Source organism: Haemaphysalis longicornis, unplaced genomic scaffold (assembly GCF_048455015.1).
Source record: "Haemaphysalis longicornis isolate Haplotype H1 unplaced genomic scaffold, Haemaphysalis longicornis Haplotype H1 scaffold_6, whole genome shotgun sequence".
NCBI classification, from domain to species: Eukaryota; Metazoa; Arthropoda; class Arachnida; order Ixodida; family Ixodidae; genus Haemaphysalis; species Haemaphysalis longicornis.
Genome location: NW_027526407.1, coordinates 15468177 through 15492837, shown reverse-complemented (window position 1 = coordinate 15492837; position 24661 = coordinate 15468177). Strand labels below are relative to the sequence as shown.

At 45.4% G+C, this 24661-nt stretch overlaps 1 protein-coding gene across 1 annotated transcript in view; it reads right to left on the bottom strand.

Annotated features, from left to right (window-relative positions):
- LOC144142918 (venom metalloproteinase antarease-like TtrivMP_A) overlaps nt 1–24661 on the bottom strand; it is a 78274-nt gene that overhangs the window by 23868 nt on the left and 29745 nt on the right. The window contains exons 3-8 of the mRNA XM_077674754.1: nt 24040–24132; nt 19891–20017; nt 19720–19773; nt 19459–19577; nt 10137–10208; nt 9908–10050 (exon numbers count right to left, since the gene is read on the bottom strand). Of these exons, the coding sequence (XP_077530880.1) occupies nt 9908–10050; nt 10137–10208; nt 19459–19577; nt 19720–19773; nt 19891–20017; nt 24040–24132 (608 nt within the window). The remainder of the gene's footprint in view (nt 1–9907; nt 10051–10136; nt 10209–19458; nt 19578–19719; nt 19774–19890; nt 20018–24039; nt 24133–24661) is intronic.

The following is a 24661-nucleotide window of genomic DNA, read 5'->3' as shown; positions in this document are numbered from 1 at the left end:
ATTGTTTTTTTTTCGATGGCAGCCCCTAAGATATTACACAGCATCTTGATGGTACCTATTTAGCGTTTCTACACTGCAATTCGCAGTCCGCTCGAAATAAATGTGACGCATTAACAACGCTCTTCAGCGAAATATGCTGCCCATTTCAAGTGAGAATGATAACGGAGAAGTGGTACACGTGTGAAGAGGACGTGCTAAGACTTCCAGGCTGCCCAACCAATTTCTTAAAAGTACACTGAAGCCATTTGTAAACAATGCGGGATTACAAGCGCAAATTGTAGTCCGGAGTCCATAGGCCATGTTTCAAATACTCTGAGCGCGTTTACGCGAATTTATTTAGTAAAAAAATTAATTCGAAAATGCTGTCCTCCTCTCTGCATCCTCGCCCATTTTCTCTGGCGTTTTCGTGTGACGTCAGGAGGAGATGTGCTGGCAATTGCCTGGGCTACTGCACGGCTCGCCGACCTTCCAACCGAGTCAGTCGGGCCAGCGTTTAGTCTGCCGGTCGTCGACGGGTCGTCGCAATTCACACCCTCAGTTGAAACTAAGCCACAACACGTTTGTGAATGGAAGAGTGTGCCTTGCTTCACTTTGTTAGTTTGTACACTGAATCAAGCTCCGAGTCCGGGTCGCTCCACGCAAGCGCTGCACAAGGGCACGTGCGACGCTTCACTGACTTTACGCTAATAGGAAAATCTTATGCCACTTGAAGGCGGGAGAAGAGTCAGCAAAGTAAATATAGGTACTAAGGAAATAAGATCAACTGAAACGTTTACAGTGCAGCTCAAAAGTAGAGAGCCGGAAGCACTTTTTTGCGCTGGGTGAACAAGCACAGCGGTCAGCAGCACGACCTCACATCCGCGAACGCTTTTCCATCTAAGAAATGCAATTGCTAGACGTGAGATATTGTGGAAGTTTGGGGGACGTTCGCTGCACGAGCGCTATACAACAAATAGTAACCTAAAGAAATTGAAATGCTAAAACTAAATAACAGTGTAAACTGGTTGTACATTATATACCTTATATATCCCACTTCTGCAGAGCTGCCTTGTGAACGAGTGGTCTGAAGCGCTCGTGTTTTGTTTTGGGAGTCGCAAGTTCGAATCCCCGAGGGTGCATGCTTTTTTTCTGTAAGTTAATTTTTTCGTTTGCAGCCGATGATTTCTAACCTGAGTTCTCCATTTTTGGGCCGTAACGTTCACTGCTCAACGAGCGAGTTCGCAGAACGCGCGCAGACTTACACTGACGGGCTAGCCAGTTCTCGTTGGCGTGCTGTTGCCAAAAGCACCGACTACTTGCGGGCACTGGGCACAGGCCAGAATCAGCACACACTTGGCCTGGTGCGAACACGCTTTTTGCGATACAGGCATGAGTAAGGGAAGCTTCCAATATGCGGGAAAAGCTTCAAAAAATTAAAACGACCGCAAAGGACGAGGACACAGAAACACAGTAGACGGGACGAGCGCTCACTAACAACAACTTTATTTCGAACCCTCCTCCTCCGCATATAAACGTCAACACCACAGAGGCGCGCCTGTGCGCAGACCAACTGAAGCGGAAGCCACATCCGCGCTACCGACTGCGACTTAAAAGGCGGAACTCGCCCTCCCGCTAATACACCGACGTTGTACTGACACAATCTGTGCCCCAATTTTTGATTAAGTAGGCCTCCGAAATCTCGAGGGCCACCGTGTCTCTGCTTCGTCGCAGCACACTCAACTCATGAAACAACGGCACGCATTTGCATTTCGCGCAGTGCGCAAGACGATTTGCACCGCTATCACTTGTGAGTGATAGTTCATGTTCACGGGTCCGGTCGTTGATACACCGGCCGGTTTGTCATATATAGGTCTTGCCGCAGTCCAGCGGCAACTCATAAACAACAGACACTGCACAGTCTACATAGCGCCTGGCGTGCTTCTTACCGCAAGCCGCCCCTTTTCTTGCATCCCCCGGGATGCGCGCATACAACTTTGACAGCTTTCGCGGCGCTGAAAAAATGACAGGGACATTGTGCCTGCTCGCCATCTTCTGAAGGTTATGTGTCATCTTGTAGATATATGGTATCACGTCGGGCCTGTCGGTGCTCTTTTGCCTTTCTTTTTTCTTTTTCCCTCACCGGACATTTTAGTGTCTGGAGCAGGGATTCCGCAGTCGCCACCAGAATGGTATTAGGATACCCTGACGACCGCAACCTCTCAATCCGTTGGTGGGGGCCGCATGTTCGCAAGACTTTTGGAGGCCGGATTCCAGACAGAGCGTAGCAATTGCTCGTTTTACCGTCTTTGAGTGGGCCGAATCGAATGGCAGCAGTGGTTTGCGTGAGCGTTGGTTGTACGCCCAGCATACATGTGTTTGCCGCACAGAATGCTTAAGATCTAGAAACTGCAAGTGCCCCTCGGCAGACAGCTCGTGTGTGAAAGCCAAGCCTTATCCCATCTCATTAAAAGTGACCAGCACGTCTTTAAAACAATCACTATAGTCATTAAAACCATCACTAAAATGGATAAAATCCAGCTTCTTATAACAACTAAAAAATCATCAACATATCTAAACACCTTAAGCACTTTGCTTCCATTAAAAGCACTTTGCGTACGTCTGTCTACAACCTATAGCTCACTATCACTCACACGTAATAGCGGTGTGAATCTTCCTGCGCATTGCGCCAAATGCAAATGCGTGCCGTTGCTCCATGAGTTGAGGGTGCTGGGACGCAGCAGAGACACGGTGGCACGCCAACGTTTGGAGGCCTACTTTTTGAAAAATAGGGGCACACATTGTGCCAGTAGGACGTCGGTGTGTTTGCGGGAGGGCGAGTTCCGCCTTTTATGTCGCAATCGGTAGTGCGCATGTGGCTTGAGCTTCAGGTGGTCTGTGCGCAGGCGCGCCTCTGTGGTGTTGACGTTTATTGCAGAGGAGGGTTTGAAATAAGATTGTTTGTAGTGAGCGCTCGTCCCGTCTACTGCGTTTCGGTGTCCTCGTCCTTTGCGCTCGTTTTAATTTTTTGAAGCCATGAACCAACTCCCCCGACAAAGCATTCTATGCGGGAAAAGCGCATGGCATTTGAGCGTCTGTCGTGACGCAGAGGGCGTTCATCCACTGTATAGGCCTCGGCTAGTGATTTCTACATTTCCAAGCCGTCCTGTGAGGCTTATCTTAGGCATATTACAGCCTACAACATGGCACAAGCGCGGTACGACGATTACTGAGATATCGATAATGCCCATCCAACGCTGCCATCGGATGTCAAGAATGTTGTTTTACAAAACCGAAACTGAAACTTGTTTGAATGCTAACCTTGGACATCGTCCAATCACGGTGCCACCTCCTCCCGACGTCACAGCCTTTAGTTGGTGCGGCCGCCAAAGACGACGCTCGGTAGTTTTTCTTCTTTCCCGCTTTTTAAAATAATTACCGACTTATCAACCGGATAAACGATCAAAAGTGCGGTAATTTGAGCCAGTCTGCGCAGTGCAAGCAAAACCGGGAGCTTGACAAATTCACTTCAGTGTCCATTTACACAGAATAAATCGGCGTGGTGGTGGTGTGCTTTAGTTGGTGTCTGCAGAAATTACTTGTAGCAGTAGTAACACCAGACAAAGAAGTTCTAACACTAGCGTACAAGAACTATCTGTTTGTTAACATTTACCGTCCTCCGGATGGGAAAATTGACAAGTACATTGATTTTTTGTTAAAGATACTCAACAACGTAAGCTCTGAAAACCGCGATGTTTTTATAGGTAGATACTTCATTATCAACCTACTCAAGATCACCGCCACAACCCGTGAATTCGACCTTTGCCTGAAATCTTTCTGCAGCGAAAATGTAATAAAAGAACCTACGCGCATAAGCAGCGACTCTGAAAGCCTTCTAGATTTACCTGTTACAAACAACCCGACCCAATGGAAAACATCTGGCACAATTATTACCGATCTAAGTTATCAACTACGGATTTACATATTCTTCAAGCATTATGTAAAGTACGTACGTTATACACGACCCCCTCAGTCGCACATTGTACATGATATCACTTCAAAAACTCTACCTGCCTTCCGGAATCAAATTGAATTTCCTGACTGGCGCCCTGTATTCTACTGCAGTATCTCGCACATGTTCATAGATATACTGAAAAAAAAAACTGACCATATTGCTTTAAGTGGAGAACGAATAAAACGTCAAAAAAGATACGGAAACCATGGCTTACCTATGACTGCCTTAACATGATACAAAAACGAGACTCGTTATATTGCAAGTTCTTAAAAACTAAGAAGCCCAGTGATCTTACAGCATTTAATAAGTACAAGGACTATGTTACGAAAGGACTCCGTATTGCTAAGAATGGATATTTTGAAAGCTTCTTCAGTGCCTCTACATTAAGAATGACATAGTGTGGCGTGAGATCAATAAGGTCTTAAAGGATGGTACCTCTCAACACGACGATGTCAAAATAACACCTGAAAATGAAACAATTTTTGGAAAGGAGCTAGTGGACAAGTTTAACAACTATTTATCAAATTTGATGTCCGGAGTTTCAATGAAAACACGGCTTTCTTTGAAGCTATAATCCCCAGGTGAAATTTACTCAACCTTCATATCCCTAAAAAACACCAACGCGAGAAACATTGATGAGCTTCAAATAAAGCCAATCACATTTTTATTAATTTTTTGGTGCCGGTCCTCTCGCACATCTTAAACATTTGCTTATTCACATTAGAATTTCCGCAGAACAGGCAGTTTGTAACAGTCAGTGCTTTAAGTCTGACGACAGGAACGAATTTTCACATTATCGGCCTATCACTATACTCCCTGTGATATATAAGGGACTATAAAAAGTTATATGCAGAAGAATAACGACTTTTTGGGAAAACTTCTCCATCATAACGCCCAAACAATTTGTTTTCCGTAGGAGAATATCAACAGAACTAGCATTACTAACGCAAAAATAATTCCCACTGAACGGTTTTGAGAAAAAACTTTGACGGTAAGTATTTTCATTGATTTGCCAAAAACGTTGGACCGTATAAATCACGAAACTTCATTTTGTAAGCTGGAGCATTACGGCTTCCGAGGCGTCCCACTAGATCTCATTAAATCATATTTAAACCATATAAAACAATGCTTATTGCCAACTAAGAAACGATCGTCTATTCTAAATTTGAGAGCAGGGGTGCCACAGGGTAGTATATTGGGGCCCGTTCTGTTAAATATTTACATAAATGCCATAAATAATCGATGAAAACGCTCAATATATAGTATCCGCAAACGACACCAGCCTTTCTTTTCAGTCAGACAGTGTTACTAAACTCGTGAATTCGGCCAACATAGCTTTACATAAGCTTCTTTCGTGGAGCATGCAAAACGCGCTCCAAATTAACGCTAAGAAACCGAAGGCAATATCGTTTTCACCTGTGCAAAGGTAATCGACCGTAACGTGGAAATAAAATTTGGATCTGAGAACATTAAACTTACAAAGGATCTGAAGACATTAGGGGTAATTATAATCAAAATTTATTTTGGGATGCACAGAACGTGTTTCTAGAAACCTGGGTAGGCTTGTGGCGTACTCTCCAGGTTCAGGCACATAATGACTCCGAAAGTTAAGATTTCATTTACAATGCAATTTTGTCTTCCCCTTTATGTTTTTTCAACCTTGTTTGGGGGTCTGCACCTCAAACACGTATTCACAGGTTGTTTTTATTACAGAAAAGAGCAATTCGCCATATTGCGAACGTCGCGTATAGGCACCATACGAAAGAGCTGTTTGCCTCCTTTAATGTTATTCCTGTCACGCAAATGTATATATACACTTTATTACAATATATAACAATTACCTAAATCTTAACAACAACGCCTTCTTCAAATTATGCAATCTACGGACACCCGCACAAGTGCATTATGATATGAGACAAAAAGGGAATTGGCTTGTAGCCTTTTCCAGAGCAAACCACTGCATGCACAGAATAGAGTATGCTATGGCTAGTTTTTAAAACTGCCTAGAAAACATGAACGTTAATACAAATACTCGTTCTAAACGCATGTGGAAAGTATAATTTATCAACTTCTCATTGACTCCGTCCTAAATTGCTGACACTCGTATATTTACACTATGCCGACGTGTATGTAACTGATCATTTGCTCATTTTTGTCGCACATGTGTTTGCATGTATTCAGCATTTTGTTTTCGGTTAAATTCTTGTTTTTGCCTCATACTTGTATGAATACCCGTATATCAAGGTTGTGTTTATCATAAACCAAAAACGTATCATGTTTTAGGTCTGTGTTAGGTGTAAGTTTTGAAAGTGTAGGATGACTCTTTCTCTCGTTGTTCCAGATGGCAATTGTGACAGAACTCCCGTCAAGGCACTTTTGTGGATTTTTCGTTTCTGTCCTGGCATTTTTTATGAATGTAAAAACAATTCTGAATAAACTGAATAGATCCGTTGGAGGGTGAGAACATTTAATGCTTGGTTCGTGCGCATGCTGTAATGGCGAATCAATGATTACCAACCTGGTTGAGCAGAAAAAACGCTGAGCCAGCACAAAGTGGGAGTTCGTGTCCCATTTCTGAGTAATGCTCAGGCGTGTTTAGAATTCCCAGAGTGGGTCGCCCTTTCGGAAAATAAGGCCGAGGAAAGAAAAAATTATGCCCACCTCCCATCGCGGGAACCCTGGTGTGATGCGACGTTGAAGGTGATTCCATTTTGCGTTTCTGTTGGGTCGATTACTCGAATTGCATGAGCAATCGTCGGGTAATGCGAGAGAGAGAGAGAGAGCAAGCGCAACGCGGACGACCGTCGACTGAGAGACCGGCCGAAGCGCGGCACTCCGCTTGTATGCGCAGCGCGCCCAAGAAGAGGAGACCGCTGAGATAGAGGGCGCTGCACATGCGCACAGCGCGCTTGCGCCGTGCGCAGCGCCGCCAGCCGGCGGAGTGAGAGAGCCCGCCGCACTGCACGCGCCACAGATGTTGGCGGAAAGGGCGCGCTATCACGGCGAGAGGAGAGGGGGTGAGTGGAGCAGAGACGCAGCTGTGCGGACGCCGACAACGACGACGCAGGAAGGACAGGGCCGCTGGCAAGAGATGCTACTCTCAGCGTCGCATCTAAAAAATCAGGCACCCTTCCGTGTAAATACGGCGGTGGTTGAAGGTGACTCTTGTGTTGGAGTCTTTGGTTGTGCTCTCCCACACTGCGAGTATGTGCTAGTGGCGAGGTGCGCAGCACTTTACTAGAATACCAACAGCAACTATCACGTTCGGACACCGTAGGCCTAACGTTTGGCCTAGGGGGTGTGTACTGCTCGAATGGGTACCTGCTGCTTTTCGTTCACTTCAACCATGTGAAAATGAATTAATCGAATAAGCGCTGGATTCCCTTCCCCCTCGTGAAGGGTTTTTTTTTTCTCTTCACCTACAGTCATTCATTACCACGAGGACGCGGGTTCGATTCCTGACTGCGGCAGCCGCTTTTCTGATGGAGGCGAAAAGCAAAAACGCCCGTGTGTACGAGGTTTTGGTGAAAGTTATATTTTCCCTAGGGGTCAAAATTTATTCGGAGCCCTCCACTACGGCGCGCTTCATCGCGTGCGTGGTGTGGGCGCGTTCAACCCTACAATCAATCAATACAATCATTGGTTATTATTCTCAGAGAAAGTTGGAATTCTTCGAGGGCGTATTGACGTATACAGGCATCAGTGAGAACCCTAAAGCTTTTTTTTATAAGGAGAAGTACGGTCCAGGTAGACGGGGACGATTCGAAACAGCACGAGACAAAACATTGCGCGAGAAAAAAAGCACAGGCCCAATGCAATGCACGTCTAAAACACCAAGCGAAACGATGTCACCCTTGTTGAATTGCATTAGGCGACAACTCTGAAAACGCATGTACCGTCAATAACTAGCCGCCACCCTGGCTAGTCAGTGAGCGGAAGCGGTTGGGGCAGTTCTGCAAAAATTAAATCAGCGTGTCTCCTTGCTTAGAGCATCATTCTTTATTTTAAACAAACCGGCCGAACCACATCTGCTCAGTGATGGGCCATAGTCACAGTTGATTATTCATAGTGGCTCTAGCTGGACAGGCCGTGGAAGTGCGCCGGTTCGGTAAAATCAAGACGACTGCTCGCATACAAGACAACAGCCACTACTAACCTCTTTTTCGGCCATTTCCCATGCGAAGTGCAGTTTGGTCGCTGTGCTGCTTTGGCGTGTTCGATTTTGTCACGTGCTTTTTTATAGCGTGCAGCATTCTCAGTGCTTTTTAGTAGTAGCACGCGGGTCTCCCCTCTTTTGTGGTGGTAGAAACAGTTTCGGCGCTCCGCTACGGCGCATCGCTTCTTCTTTCGGATCCTGGCTGTCAAACGATTGCGCGAGTGGAAAACCCGCACTCGACTCACAGACTGGGGGCGACAGCGTATTTATATTTGTATAGATTAACAGTACCATCGGAGTCATTTTTTGGTCATCTCGCCATTTGAAGGGCAGAATCGATTCAAATAATTCTGGCAAAAAATGTTCATGCATTCAGGAGCAGGAAACTGGAAGATAACTGCACAGAGATTTAGCACAGACGAAAATTTGCGCAGGTACCAGTAGTGTATTTAAGAGAAACGTAATAACCGGAACCTGACAGGGTTTTTATTGTCGCAGGTGGTTTTACAATGTAGTCACTGAAAAGCCAATAGAAATTGGGATACAGGTTGTACCGAAAAATTGCATTTACTAAACGGACGCAAAAAATCCCCTTAATTTATGAACGGAGGGGTTTGGTGCTCACATCTTTAGAAAGAGAGATCAGCTGAATTGTTTCAAAGTATTTGGAAACTAGGGCCCCACAAGTGGGCGCAAAAGTCTACGATACTGCCCGTAAAACAAAAAGAAATTAGCAAAATCTGTCACTAATGATAGACTTTACTCCGCGGAAAAATGAGGTGGGCCTTCGTTTTCGGCATGCATGTATATAAATAAAAGTTGTTTTTCTACAATTCCTTACCATGCAGACATGCACGAGCAGAAAATGAATTCTATTTTTGCACACCTGCATTGTGGTTTGTATACTGCCTACCGGCGGGTCCATCGCCCTTGTTAATTCCAGAAGTAAAAACATTTCCACGAAAGGCATTGTCTCAGGCTACGCGGTCGCAAGTTATGCTTTACCACTTTGGATGTCGAGCTATAAAGGCATTACTGCGGCTTTTACCCTACGCCTCGAGATGCAGATTATAGATATCTGTAATTGGCACTCGCGAATTCATCTCGATTGGCAAGTAGGCCCTTTTCGCAAGATTTCGAGGTTTGTGTTTGTGGGATTTGAGACGATTGGCACACGCCATAGCATATTTATTAGATTTTTGAAACCCTAGGCAAGAAAAGAGCTGGCTCTATGGGGAATCAAACGGTTATTGAATAGCCTTTCATGTCATCACCAGCCAACAGAACACAATAACAGTGATGGTTCTTTTTTGAGTAGAGAGTAATATACTATATTTAATTAGCCTCCAGAATATGTAGGTGCCGTCGCATGTAGAGCAAGTACCACCTTTTAAAAATACAAGTCGCCGCGTCGGTTGTAATAACAGCGAATGCAAAGTCTTGAATGATAACTTCCTCGGAGATTCAATCCGTATCTGCCAAAATGGGAAGTTTTAGAGCACGTGGCTGAGTCAGAATATAGCATGTCAATGCGTAAGAGTTGCGTGGGGCCCGTAGTGTAACATTATTTCAACGTAGAACGCAGCAATAGGTTTGCTACGCGCTTCCAATTTCACTTCACAATGTGTGATTGAATAGGTAACCTTTGTAGATGTCGGCTGGAAACGGTATCGGTGGCACGACAAAAATACCAACGTAAACTTTTAGTTTTTTTAGGAATTAGCACACTTAAAAAATTCTAATTGTAATTTTCTACTTACCCTGTCGTAAAGTACACAATGTCATAACGACCATATGAATTATTTCGCATTTCGACATACTTGACCAAGCTGTACAGCGACTCCAATGCGTCAATTTCTCTATCATCTATGAGATATTTGTAGTATTCACGTTCTTTGTAGTACTGTTCAAACAGAACAAAAATAAAAATACATAACTGGTGTTTTCTCAAACAAAAAAATTTCAAATCAAAGCAACTGATAAACTTACAGGGGTAAGCTCGATGGCACGCAACTTCAATCGAATCTCTGGACGGTTAACAGTAAGGTACCGTAGTCTGACCTGTTAAACAGTGCAAAAAATTACACCAATAAATAAAAGATCATGAGCAATGCTCCAAGTCTTTGATAGTTGGGTATCTTGTAACAGTGTTTTAAAAGTAAAGACATCATTATATGTGCCACTATGCGAAAATCTCCCTTCGACAAGGGCTTGGCCGGGGTACAGTAGGAGAAATAGCTAACGTCGCATACAGTAATAAAAGCGTCAAAAAAAGATTGGATTACCGCCATACTTCTCAGTGACGTTCGTGGAAACAAAGTAAACTAGCGGCTTTGAAAAGACATTCCGGTAACTTTAGACCAAAACGGGAGTCGAACCCTGGCCTCCGATAATCGAGGGCCTCGTCCAGTTTCTGGTTGGAGACTTGTGCGCCAGGGGCACGTGTAATGCCACACGTGGTTACCGCCAAAAATATTTTTCAGGGCGGCGAAAAACCGCCACCAGTTTTTGGGCGAATAAGTGCAGCTGTGGCATGCAGGACGAAAACGTGCTCAATGACGTAGGGGTGGCATTTTGGGCCCAGCACGTTTTGTTGACCTCCCGCGTAACCGCTCTAATTAGAAGTGTTATGGTGATTATTTTGTTCAGTGACGACATAACTTATCGGTGGTAAGGACAGCAATAAGCATTTATTTGCTAATGTTAATACAATATTCATATTTTGGGTAGTTACCCTTCCTTTATAAACAAATTCACTGCGAGTAGTTTTGCGAATTCTTCCCCCTGGATAGAAGCTGAATATTGCTTATCTGGAATTACTCAACTGAATAATGCTGGTGCTCTAGTCTCATAAACCATTCTAGAAAAAGTGCAAAGAATGATCAACAACCAAACCTACAACTTGCCTTGCAATTAAAGCAGATCCATGAGATTCTTTATATCCTGCAATATGTTCACCCCTGAGTAAAATGTAATTATACTACAGCATATAATCCTACATGCGAAGCAAAATAAATACATATACATATGTTACAACTCTAATCCCCTGTAATCTCCACTCGCTAAGCACATGACGTCCAAACACTATACGCCAACATCGACGATAGCAGTTTGTGGCATCGGCCTGAGTTCCGCCTTCGCATCTTCCAGGTCTGCCTGAAGACCTTTATACTCAGCCAAAATTTCTACAAACGGGCCTTTCTTGTTTCCTTCTTCTCCTTTCCATGTCCTGTTTCTAGTGCATCATTTTTACTGCAGTCTTTGCAGGAGGGACGCAGCGGCCCTGACTCGCTTCCGCAAATTAAACAGGGTTTCACAACCTCGATGACAATTCTGCCTTCGGCGAGCCATACATTTCTCGTTCTGCAAAAATATATAATCGACATTCTCGGCGCTTTCGGCATACGGAGCTTCCATCTAATTTTCCACGGGTGGAGAAGTCATTATTGTCACCTCCCCCCCCCCCCTATACCTGCAATTGCCTAGTACCCGGCAAACACGACAAGAATTGTTAAATACCTACGCATTAGGACCGATATAGTCACAATACCAGTGACCATGAGAAGACCGCACCCGATGCCCGATTCCCAGTGAGCGCCGATGGCAGCGTACCCACTGAACGTGCTCCCATATCCACACAAGGCAATCGCCCAGTGCCGTTGACAGCACTTATCAGTAGCTAATTGCCGAAAAATTAAATTTCGTTTGGCTGCGACGTCCACAGCCCTCCTTGAATCCTGACATACGCACCCATTATGTGCACCAGTCACAACAAAAACTGCCCGCAGTGGCTGTTTGCCAATTTCCCCCCGCGCCATGAATGCAACGTCAGTATTTCTGCCCTCAATTATTACATACCCGGACGAGGAGACAAGCTAGTGAAAAGAGTACCTGCCACTATTTGGGGGTGATTTATATGGACCTATTCCAAGTGTGTAAAATGCCTGGTAGGATATCACCTCTCATACACTTAAGGAGAGTAAAGTGTCTCTTGGAAGATTCACTCGTACTGGCTTGGAAGCTTTTATGGGAAAAATTAATTTACATGCATAATGAGCCCAAGTTGTGCAGCCGAGGCTCAACATGGATAAGGGTAGTCAATACTGGCAAGGAACCATGCAACCACTGCCCTATGATTTGTGTCGCTGCTTTGTGAATATACTTGATAATTTACCCTAAAAAAGCAAAATCTAGATTCACGCTTAGGGACTGTGCTTAGACTCATGACAGCGAGAAGTAGAGTACTTGTCCTTGGCACATAGCGATTTTGCGACGAACCATGTTCCTAGGAACTTTTGTTGTATTAAGATAAAACACCGATCAAGTTGCTTTTCCCTTCACACCTCCTTATTCAAAGTTCTGCATTACATAATCATGATCGATGCGTAATGTTCGCCCATTCGTCGTTCTTTTCTTAATTTCTATCGCACACATACGCAAACAAAAAATACAACTCTCAGGGGATCGCCTGCGTGGATATCAAGGCATACCAGTTCAAAGCACGACCGACATTATAGATAGTGGTATATTGACAAAAGAGCATGCAACAAAAAGGCATGTGACGAAGGAGCACCGACATAATAGCAAAGCGTCAAAAAAGCAGGCGACAGAAATGAATGCGACAAGAAGGCGCGCCGACTAAAGTGCACACAGAGAAGGGCACGCGATAGAGGCCAAGCAAAAAAAGAGCCAAACATCGAAGCATGATGCGATAAAAGAGCACTTTGAAAAAACATCGCACAAGAAAAAGCACTCCGCAAAAGCCGAGCACTTAAAAAGTTGGGCTCATTTGCGCAGCTCGGTCGTCTCGCACACGGGGCCCATAGGTCTTCTGCCACACCTCCCGCCCGCGGGCGGTAGGTGTGGGGGAAGGGGGGGGGTCAAGTAGTCGAGGCTTTGGGGGGAAGGGTATTTTAAGTAATTTCTTTCCTTTTCTTGCACTTCAAAGTGGGAGAATTAAGGACCATGTGTTAGGCAGCAGCGTAAAAGCAGCTACTTTCCTCAGCCTTCATGAAAAACAGTAGTTTGCGGCCTGTATGTGCATGCCCGAGTTGTAGAAGATTGTACATGACTGTATGATTTCTGTGGTTTTTTCTTATACCCTTTTTCTTCAGGACGAGCCCAAATTCAGGTGAATAAGGACAATATATGCAGATTACCGTCTAAAGCGCTTCGTCCAACATAAAGGGGTCACCAGTAGTTATTCTCGCTTGGAGGCCCAATGTATCTGAGTAAATTGCTTTGTGACGTACTTTCTTACTCGTAATTTTTCGCACTTGTTCACCATAACATCATAATAACAGAGTCCGAATACAGTTCCAAGTGTATTGCTCCCGTCGATCGATGGCTGGAGTAGTACATAGTCAGCACGAAGCACGCTTCCCGGCAGTGGTCAGAGCAGAGAACCCTCGTTCAGCTGCTGCTGTTTTAGTTTTTCGTCTCAGCGCAAACTGAGCACCAGAGAAAACTAGGACCATTTATTTCTTTCAACTTTTTTGAACTTCACGCAACAAAAGCTGCCTCCGGGCAATGAGGTGCGGCGTAGTGGAGTGCTCCGGAATAATTTGGACCCCAAATGGTCTTAGCGTGCGTCCATAATCTCGACGCACCGGCGTTTTCGCTTTTCGCCATCATTTGTTGTCGCACATTTCTGGGTATTCCTCGGAGGACAATAGATAGATAGAGGTAACTTTAGTAGGAAAAGAACTCGCACAGAGGCCTGTAAGGATGGTAGAAAAAAAAAGGATGGGGTAAAATCAAGTCCGGCTCAGAATGTCAGGCTCGAGTGCGAAATCCCAGAGGGAACGCAGAACTCGGGCGACGTGCGTGTGATGTTGTGGCGTGATCCAGAACTCGTAAGTTGACACTTGGCGGCGATGGCGCGCGCCAATACTCTCAAGACCGGCACACTAGGACGCACCGCCAGGTCCCAGGTTCGGCAGGACAATACACCTTGTGCCCACAGTCAGCAATGAAGTGGTTGGTTTTCGGCGCCAGCGTTCGCCTGTATCAGGGCAAAGCGCTAGAGGCTTTATTTAGCCATACAACACAAGTTTTACGTTGGCAAAGTAGAAGAAAATAGAACTATATTCGTTGCACTCGTTCCCCTCTACTAGTAGTGCAAGTTGCTCCAAGTTATCTCCAGAACCTTGTGACTGCGGCGCCACGCTGCTCGTTTCCATTTTGAATAAATACGGCTCTGGCATACTACTCATGCACCCTCCTCATTACTAGCCACAACTCCAGCCGTTCTCTGCTTAAGAGTGAGTGGTTCTTGCCTGCCTTATGCCTCACAACACTTTGCCTCTGTGGCACCTTGTGTAACTTTTCACCAGCAAACTCTGCAACTACCGACTTTAGGTTTCGTTGCATTGCCTTCGGGGGCGCTGGTGTCTCGGATGTAAGTTGAACAATGCGCTTCTTCTTGTTCTGCGGCGCAATCACGTGGGTGTAATGCTTGTATTCAATATAGCAGAGACCTTCCACTGCGAATGCAGCTTCGGGATGCAGCTCCGTGCCGTCTTATCATTTGCTCGACCTCTCGAACACCCCTCCTCCCCGTCTGCCTAGGCACTCGAGCACCCTCGCCCGGCACACCGGTATCAAATGGCCGGGTTGGCACAGCGTACAGTTCTGCACGATTTACGGCGCCCTCTCCCTTCAGACACAGACAGAGAATGAACTTTGCTAGCTAGTTAAACCGCAGAGGGTCTCTCATTGCGGCCATGTTCGCGTCTCTCCGACACGACCATTGGTACCAAAGAAAACTCCAGTTCGCTCAGCTTGAGGAATGAGACCCCATCAAAGGCGCTCCAAAATTTGCCCCAACAAGCGTTGGCTTTTCGTCTCATCAGCAGTAGCTGCTGCAAGCAACACCTATCAAGGCAACTATGATAAGATATTTTGAAAATGTCATTTCAAGGTTTGCTGACACTACTTTTCTTGTGCTTGCCGCGACATTTGTTAACAAAATCAGTCGCATGACGCCTGGGGTGAGCAGATGTTTAAAAAAAATTGGCGCAGCTTACACTTGTGGCGCAAGGGTGTAAAAACTGGCGCAGGAAACCCTCGCCGAGCGATGACATCATCGCCCACCGCGGCACCCCTCGACCTCCGATAAAACTCTGCACAGCATTCATGCGTGATCCACATGGAGAAAAGAATAGTGATCCCTCACGCTTTCTTTTTTCTCCCCAGCTCACGTCCACTGGCGCCTCAAGTAAGAAGCACAGCAAAGCTCGCGCTACCGACGATGACTTCGCTAAGCCAGTTGCCGCCGGTTCTAGCATATCCTAACGCGGTCCACTAAGGGAGTGATTTAAAAGCCTGCAGACAAAACAATTCGAGCCTGCCAGTCTTCGACAGCTGTCGGCGGCAAAATCACAAATTACTGTGAGGTGCAACAGCCTGGTCTTCGGCGAAGAAAGAGATGGGGCTACAGAACAAGAGAGTCGCTCCCAAAGAAGAAAAAGCGCGGTGCGCAAGCTGCCGCTTCGATAGTCCAGCACGGATGAAACGACTTCGGTACGATCCCGAATATCGCACTGTGAACCGCTGATGAAACGCCAGCGATTTGCAGAATATCCGAAGTTCGTAGCTCGCGCGCACCTTCCCAAATGTTTAACAATATCCTGGGAGCGACGACCAATCTGAATGTCGTCGCCTTATTACGGTGTCCAGCCGCGCAATAGGTGAGAATACGCCCACGCGCATAGAACAGTCTGCTGCATGAGTTTCCTCTACTTGGCTTTTGCACTCAGAGCAACACACCCCTGCTTTTTTATATGCAAAGGCCATTTCGCTAGCCGCCAATGGTGGTAAGCCACGTAAACATTTTTTTACGTGCACGTTCCGGGAAATGGTTATAAAATAAAAAGAAAACGCACATTGGAGATTCGCAGGCGCCTCAAATTATCCCGGTTTGTCATAAGAGAAGTCGTGCCAATACCGTCATCATCATCATCATCATCATCATCATCATCACCACCACCCTATCTACGCCCACTGCAGGGCAAAGGCCTCTCCCAATATTGTCCAATTACCTCGGTCTTGCGCCAACTGTGACCAATTTATCCCCGCAAACTTCTTGATCTCATCTGCCCATCTAACTTTCTGCCGCCCCCTGCAACGCTTCTCTTCTCTAGACATCCACTCTGTCACCCCTAATGACCAGCGGTTATCTTGCCTTCGCATTACATGCCCTGCCCACGTCCATTTCTTCTTCTTAATTTCTACTAATATGTTTTAACACCAGTTTGCTCCCTGACCCACTCCGCTCTCTTCTTGTCCCTTAATGTTACACCTATCATTTTCCGCTCCATTGCCCGCTGAGTCGTTCTCAATTTAAGTTGAACCCTCTTAGTGAGCCTCCAAGTTTCTGCCCCGTAGGTGAGTACCGGTAAGATGCAGCTGTCATACGCTTTCTTCTTCAGCGACAATGGTAGGCTGCTATTCATTATCTGAGAATGTCTGCCATATGCACCCCACCCCATTCTGATCCTTCTAATTATCTCTGCCTCATGGTTGGGATCTGGGGTCACAAATTGGCCTAAGTAGATATATTCGCTTACAAATTCCACTGCGTCGCCACCTATCTCAAAATGCTGTGCTGTCCCGAGGTTATTGATCTTTACTTTAGATTTATGCATAATAATGTTCAGGCCCACGGTTCTACTCTGTTCGCGCAGTGCGGAAAGCATGCTTTGCAATTCGTCCCCCGAGTTACTTAGCAAGGCAACGTCATCAGCAAATCTGGCGTTACTGAGGTATTCTCCATTAACCCTTACTCCCACCTGTTCCCAATTCAACGTTCTGAATACTTCTTGTAAGCATGCTGTGAATAACATTGGAGAGATAGTGTCTCCTTGTCTGACACCCTTCCTTATAGGTATTTTACTGCTCTCCCTATGGAGGATGATGGTAGCTGTAGACCCATTGTAGATATCCTCTAGTATTCTTACATAATGCTCATCTACCCCCTGGTTCCGTAATGCCTGAATGACTGCTAGGGCTTCGACCTAGTCAAATGCTTTCTCATAATCGGTGAAGGCTATATATAGGGGTACACTATACTCAGCGCACTTCTCTATCACCTGATTGATCGTGTGAATACGGTCCATTGTTGAATAACCTTTACGGAACCCTGCTTGTTCTTTAGGTTTACTGAAATCTAAGGTTGCAGAGATTCGGTTAGCGATTCCCCTTGTAAATACCTTGTAGACGACTGACAGTAAGCTGATCGGCCTGTAAGTTTTCAAGCCCTTCATGTCGCCTTTCTTATGGATTAGGGTGATGTACGCGTTCCTCCGGTACCGTGCTGATACCAGGGCGATACCGTGGTAGGGTGTAAATCGCTCGCAAAAAAACAGCGTAGCAGATGATGCTCGATCATGAAAGGGCCTTTTGCTGCTGCGTGTGGGCCTTTTGCTGCTGCCTGTTTCACCGCTGGGCGCCACGGCATACTTTATTGATCGAGTACTTATTGCTTTGTCGGGGCTACGACTACACGTCGCAGAAAACGTGACCCAGACTCCAAGCAACACCACACAGAATATTGTACTATTCTCCATGCATAACCGCGCGTAGACGTAGCTTAAACAATCAAAAGATAAACAGAGCCGCCAGCTTCATTGTTTTCCATTCTTCCCGCCACTAGGGCGAAGCTGCCCCAATTTATTTTCTGACTCATATTAAGGAACATAATGGCTGCCTATTTATTTGTTCCAACCCGCCGCGATGGTTCAGTGGCTAAGGCGTTACACTGCTGAGCACGACGTCGCGGGTTCGATTCCTGGGCGCGGCGGCCGCTTTTGTGATGGTGGCAAAAAGCAAAAACGCCCGTGTGTGCGAGATTGCGGAACACGTTAAAAATGAACAGGTAGCCAAAATAATCCGGAACCCTCCACTACGACACGCCTAATCGTCTGCGTTGCGTCGGCGCGTTCAACCCTACAATCAATCAATCAGTATTTGTTTGTTTTATTTTTATGTACACGCGCAATGAAACGTGTAGGACGCTACAAAACGCAATAGGAGCGCTAGCACCTGCAGACACTTTTTTTCGGACGATATCTGGTTGTATGCCCATTTTGCGTACGCCAGCCCTGTGCGTACTATCGGCAGCCTAGCCAACAAACCATTTAGCGATAAAATGATCTAATAAAAGCACACCGTCAACCCCACGAACGCTGCGCATTTCCCCCAGGGTTAATCGACAATGGTTGACGTTTGAGCACAACGGCCAGATCAAATGGCGAAATAACAACGAAGAAAGGCCGAGCGAACACGCAAACAAAGGAGAAATGGGGACCAAATAAAGTGCAAGCAGTTAGAGGGGCGTTAAAGAGAAAAAAAACGTGTGGTTGATCCCTCTTTCATAGTAATCAGTAAAACAGGAAAGTGAGATTTCCCTTTATAGAACCAGTTGAAAGCTTATTCTGGTTCGATGTGAACTTGCAGATCGCTATTTATATTTCGTCGGTATGGCACCACAAACTCATTAACATTATGCCTTGGAATGCACGTGCCAGAGCACTGCGTAAACACGCATGAAACCAAACTCATTCGTAAACCAAGCGAACGAAACCCAATGGGTGGCCAAAGAATCGTTTGGTGAACTCATGGTGTTCTGCAGCGAAAGAGCATAATATGCGAGGCTCTCTTGTGGGCGTGCTTGGCGAGCGACTACCTGCTGGATAGTCGCTTTCGCAACTGTGCGGCCACTGCGTCCCTGCTTCGTGGAGTGAACGACAGGCGGTTCTGTTGCGACGAGCTCAGTTGGCGCCAACTTAACGCTCTCATTAGCATCGTGATGTACTACTTCGCTTCACCTCTCGTAGACGGCAGCACCATCGAAATACAGGAGGCTATAAAAAAGATATCTGGCGCCTTCATACGGCGGTCGGTGCTTGAGTTCGTAGCCCATTCGGTAAAGCGCCTGGCACCTCCCGTTGCGGCGCCGGAGTACCAGGCTCAAATCCTGGGGCTGTCATTTCCGGGACAGATATGACGTCAGTCAGATCTTTCTGGATCCCGGCATAAAGCACTTTTGTGTTATAAAAACAACACCCAAGGAGCAATAACCAATTCGCCTCGCGGAATCGTCGAGGAGGCGCAGAGCGCTATAAAAATATGGTCGTGGTTGAATGTTGTAATTTTCCGTAATTAGCAAGGCTGCTATGGCTTTCCGCTTCGAAGCCTACGAAATCCCAAAATATCTACGTAGTCAAAACCAAAATCTCGCATAGGGCATAGGCCGCAGACAAAAAAGTAAAAAAGGGTGAAGTGCAATACACACGAAAAATTTACTTACGCAATTCCACTCAATTAAGATGTATCTGACAAGATCTCTGGTATTGTTGAAGCCCCTCCGAAATACTGAATCAACCACAAGGCGGACTTCTGGATACACCCTTCTGACAGAGTAAGGGTCTGAAAAGCCGAATTGTAACGATCACTGCATTATTGTATCGCACTTGTGTTTTTATTATTCCAAAATTTCCTTCACAAATGTTGTTTTCTTTTTATTGTAAAGGTTACTGTTTAGGAAAACGGAAGAATATTCGAATTATACCCTTCTTCCAGGAGCGCTCCTCAGCTGTTAGATTTCTTTCTGCAAGAGGTTCTCCTAAAAAAGAGAATGTGAATGGGAACCTTTATGACGTTCTTTGATGTAAAACCTGGTTAGGCATCTACGAATGTGATTTTTGCGATTACATTTGGCGAGTTAGACAATAAAACTCACCGTAAACACTCTTATCATCGGGTTGCTGTTTATCAATTAAATCTACAACATGAGGAATTGGGCCATTATTTGCACGTTCCATGTTTTCCAGTGGTCTGATCTTGAGGTTTGGACCTACGACACCTTCCTATATCAAAATGATGTAGAGTAAAAGAAGGAAATTGGTTCAACTGAGCGCCCAAAAAATTCGCGCAGAACATTAAGAAATTCGAAATTATATACAAGGAAGAGCGTTCGTTTGAGCGAATGTGTTGTTATTCATTCACAGCATGCAGCAAGATTTATTGTTCAACAACAGGCTTATCGTTTTCATTTTAACCGAACACCATCTCGGCAATCAACTGGGTATACGCAAAATAACAAACATGAATGGACTATTTGGAGGAACAATTGAAATGGTCTTATGGGATTTTTCGGGGATGGTAAACAAAAACTTCCTACTAAATATTATTGCGCGGATAGGAAACCTTGTTATAGTTATAGGCTTTCCAACGTTTATCTTAATATTAGTGAATTCCATGCACGCCCGTTTCAGTTTATTGCTGTTCGGTAGCACCAAGTAAATTATTTCTTGTCGTTGCATACTATTCCGGTGCCAAACCAACGGACGGTAGAAATTTTACCAAACGAGTTTTTTTTATCCACATTGTAAAGGAGGAGTCGTCTGTGAGCTGTACGGTTTCCCTCAATCGGTTTTTCACATTCACTAAACCCTTGGCATTTTTGGGGAAACGGAGACATGTTTAATCATATCACAAAGCCCGTTTTCTCATTCCTGCTGTTGTGAGCGCAAGGATAGCGGCGAACGGTCCGGTTAGCATGGTGGCGGCAAAATAAAAAAAATAAAGCTCCCCTGCGATTATCGACAGCGATGGTTGAAACGCTCAGCTTTCTAATAAAGGACTCGTTCGTTGTGGTCAAGGTACTGGACTGTTATCGTTGAAAGGCTCTACTTTTCTTCGTTGCGGCGTTCAATATGTGGATCTTGTTCGTTCAATAGTAAGATAGTAATAGTACGTGATATTAATTCAATAGTAATAGTAATACTAATAGCAATAGTAATAGTAATTCTTCCAAAGAAAGACCTTGGATTTAAATCTGAACTGCTTCGATCATGTCGGAATGGGGCTATCGGTCACGCACTAGCTTCATATTGCGATTGACGCACTTTCGACTCCGACGACGCGTAGAGTTTGTTTTTTGAGGCGCTTGATGTGCCTCCACTCACCATCATCCTCATTTTGTGACAACCGTTATGTAATGCCGGCTTTCCAGCAGTGTGTTTATGACGGGGCTGTCCCCACCAGCGAGGAAGAGAAACCTTTCTATAATGAACATGGCAGGCACATCAACCCCCGTGCCTAAAATACACGCATTTTTAATACCCGCCGGGGTAGCTCAGTAGCCAAGGATTTGCGCTGCTGAGCACGAGGACGCGAGCTCGATTCCCGGCTCCGGCGGCCACTTTTCTGATGCAGGCGAAAAGCAAAAGCGGCCGTATGTACGACATTTCGGCGCACGTTAAAGGTTCCTAGGAGGTCAAACTTACTCCTCAGCCCTCCATTACGGCCCGCGTCATCGCCTGCGTTGCGTCGGCGCGTTAAACCCTACAATCAATCAATCAATCAATCAATCAATCAATCAATCAATCAATCAATCAATCAATCAATCAATCAATCAATCAATCAATCAATCAATCAATCAATCAATCAATCAATCAATCAATCAATCAATCTAATCAATTAATCAATCAATACTTTTTAAATTGGTAAACTTATTAAAAATTCCTCCAATCTACTCTGTGAACTTTATTGGAAAGCCAAGCTTCAAAAAAACCCACAACAATAGCCCATGTGACGACACCAATTCACACACGCGGCTCTACAAAGAGCGAAACCACAGGCTCTGCCAGCCGTAATCGGGAATTTGGGGGGGCGGCGTCTCGAACATAGGAAAAAGAACAGCCGCAGATATGCGGCTTTTGCAAACACACATCTTAGGACCACAAACGTTCGGGTGCTTTGCACGAAAATACCTGCAGCCCATCTGGTTGCCCTTAAAGGAGTACTGGCACGAAATTTTCGTGTTACGTTTTTTTTTCCAATTCTATGCGTTCTTAGCAGCCCACTAACCATAGAATGACACATTAGACGGTCGAGCGCAGCGGTAATCTTAATTTACGGCTTCCTTCATTTGTGTCAGTTTCGGCTTCGACAAAACGAATGCGAGTGGCCGCCATCACAGGAAGCCGCCCGTGACGTTTGCTGCGCCGCTCTTGGTCTGGACGCGCGCGCGTGCTCGCTCACGCGCGCGGCTAGACCGGCCGAGGTCTTCACACCATCCCCAAGCGCCCCGGCAGATTGACGTCAGGCCCGGAACCATGACGCTTTACACAGGGCGTACTAGGGCGCTCCAACCGCACCCAGCGCGTCGGCTATGTGACGGGAGAACCCCCGTCGGCAGTGGGGGGCAAGGAGCAGGTAATGTCATGCTGGGCAGCTCTGGGCTTTCTTGTGCGGGCAAAGATTTAAATGGATGTAAAATAGGTTACACTGAACAGTTGCTGCTTAAACTTGCTGGGAGGTATCTCCTGATAAAAACTAAGCGTTTTACATAGTTCTTTAAAATTTTGTGTCACTACTCCTTAAGATCACAGTCTTCTTACTCTTCAACTCTCATGCGCCCTCCTTCGCTTATAGTTCCGTACCCTGTTTAAACGTTTATGATGGTTGTTCCACTCTATTTAGAACAGGGGTAACCAAGGTATTGCCCGGGCTATGAGACGCGGTTGCAGGAGGGATAAGCATCTACGTTATCTGCCTACACTTGTGGTGCCTGAAAAGTTCACGCGGACATGCCACCCTTGTTTGGATGCGCTCACCACTGTGAAGGCGGTGAAAACTCCTGCAGGGTCCTAATGGTCAGTGGCAGATGGTTCTCTCTGTTGCGAGCCACCGGCCCTCCCCTGTCTTGTAATGCATTGTAGGTATCGTCGGTAAGTAGCATAAGCAGCACGTCGTGGGCGTGGTCTCGGTGTTTTAAATTCAAAAAAACTTCAGGGGCTCGTCTTGTCGTCGTAGCTGGCTGGCTTGATAGAAGCCGAGCCACACGACGTTACGCCATAGCGGCTGTCGTCGCGGCGTAACCCAGAGGCTTGTAAACCCAAGCCGTTTATACAGTTATAAGTGTTCAAAACTCGTCAACCGCTGGCGCTTGACATACATAAGAATCAGAATCAGAAAAAGAGTTTATTTGTTCGTTGATTATGTATACATGTGTGACAATACAAAAGGAGGTCCCAGAGCCAAGAGTTGAAAGGGGACCTCCTGGGAGGTTAGCGCACAGTCAATGGTACATAAAATATTGGCACCAGATAAAACAAATCAACAAAATTAACACCTACTTAAGGGTAACCTAAGACAGGCAGTTGCATATGAACAATAAAAGGAGACATTGTGGTTACGACTGTAGAAAAACATCTCTCCGCGGTTAAGCACAAAGAAAGCTGCAGTTACATTTGAGGCAAAATATAGGTAATTACCCTGCAGTGCCCGCGTTCATTTAGGCAGGAACGCTCGTTGAGTTGCTTTTTACTGCAGTAAGTGAAAAAATCTGGCAGCGCAACGCCAGCATGTGCTGGGGGAAAAGAAAGCCCAAAAAGAGGTGAACTCTCGCTGGCGCACTATCAGGCAAGCAGCGCGAGATCAGTACGAAGACGAAAAATTCGAATTGCATTGGTGGTAGCAGTGAGCAGATAACGGCGCTACAGCCCATTATTGAGAATCCCTGTTTTGCACGTCCGACAGCTTTCACATTAGGCGGAACGGCTTTAATTGTTTTTATCTAAGGTTAGGCGTCTTAAGCAACGGGGAACAATGGCCTGACGTTTCACAAGTTCCTGTTCTCTCAGAGCGGCCCCGGCAAAACCTTGTTTACCTAAACACGGGCCTAAATGTTTTTCTTTATTATCCCTTACGCTATTATTGGGTTCTTATCTCCTACGCTACCTTACTTTATTTGCAGTCAGCCCTCTGTGTCGCACTCTACTTCTTCGATAAGGCTTAAAAGTAAACAAGAGGGTTTTTTCATAGGCAGCATGCATTTTGCACAACGACAAGCTGCGACTAGCGGTTAGATTAAAACACTCACCACTTTTACAGAGCCGCTGTCTTCTGTGACAAATACTGAAGCAAAATGTCTTTCATCTTCAAACAGACCTTCTTCTAATGCATCGACATCCACCTGAAGGCGAAAGTTTTGGAAAATATAAAACATAAACTCTGAAACAAATTTTAAGTTCAAAACGCTTCAGCTTGTGCTTTATAAGTTTAATTGAAAATAATTTTCCGGTCTGTTTGTTCATGCTTTTTCGATTTATTTAAAATAAAGACTGGTATTCTTTTTTTACAAAACATTTATCAATAACACGTACATTTAAACGTTTATATTACAGTGCAGTGCACCCCAACTCATTTGCGGGGATAGCTGCCAATTTCTAGCTCCGGTATCTGGCACAAAATATTTAAACTTCTCTAATTAGCAACATCATCATAGCTCTACCTGATGACACCACGTCCATTCATGTGTCATATGTCTTCAGAACATATCATCTTTCAAATGTTTTTGATGCCGAAGTCTGTTGCTCCAAGAGAAATGAGATTTAGCGTTTCTGGTTTAAAGTTTTTTGAGCGAACCAGCAACAAATAAACCACCATTTAAAATATTCACATTCCGCATCGGCGAGTGGTTTGCCGCTAGAGACAAAAGGAGA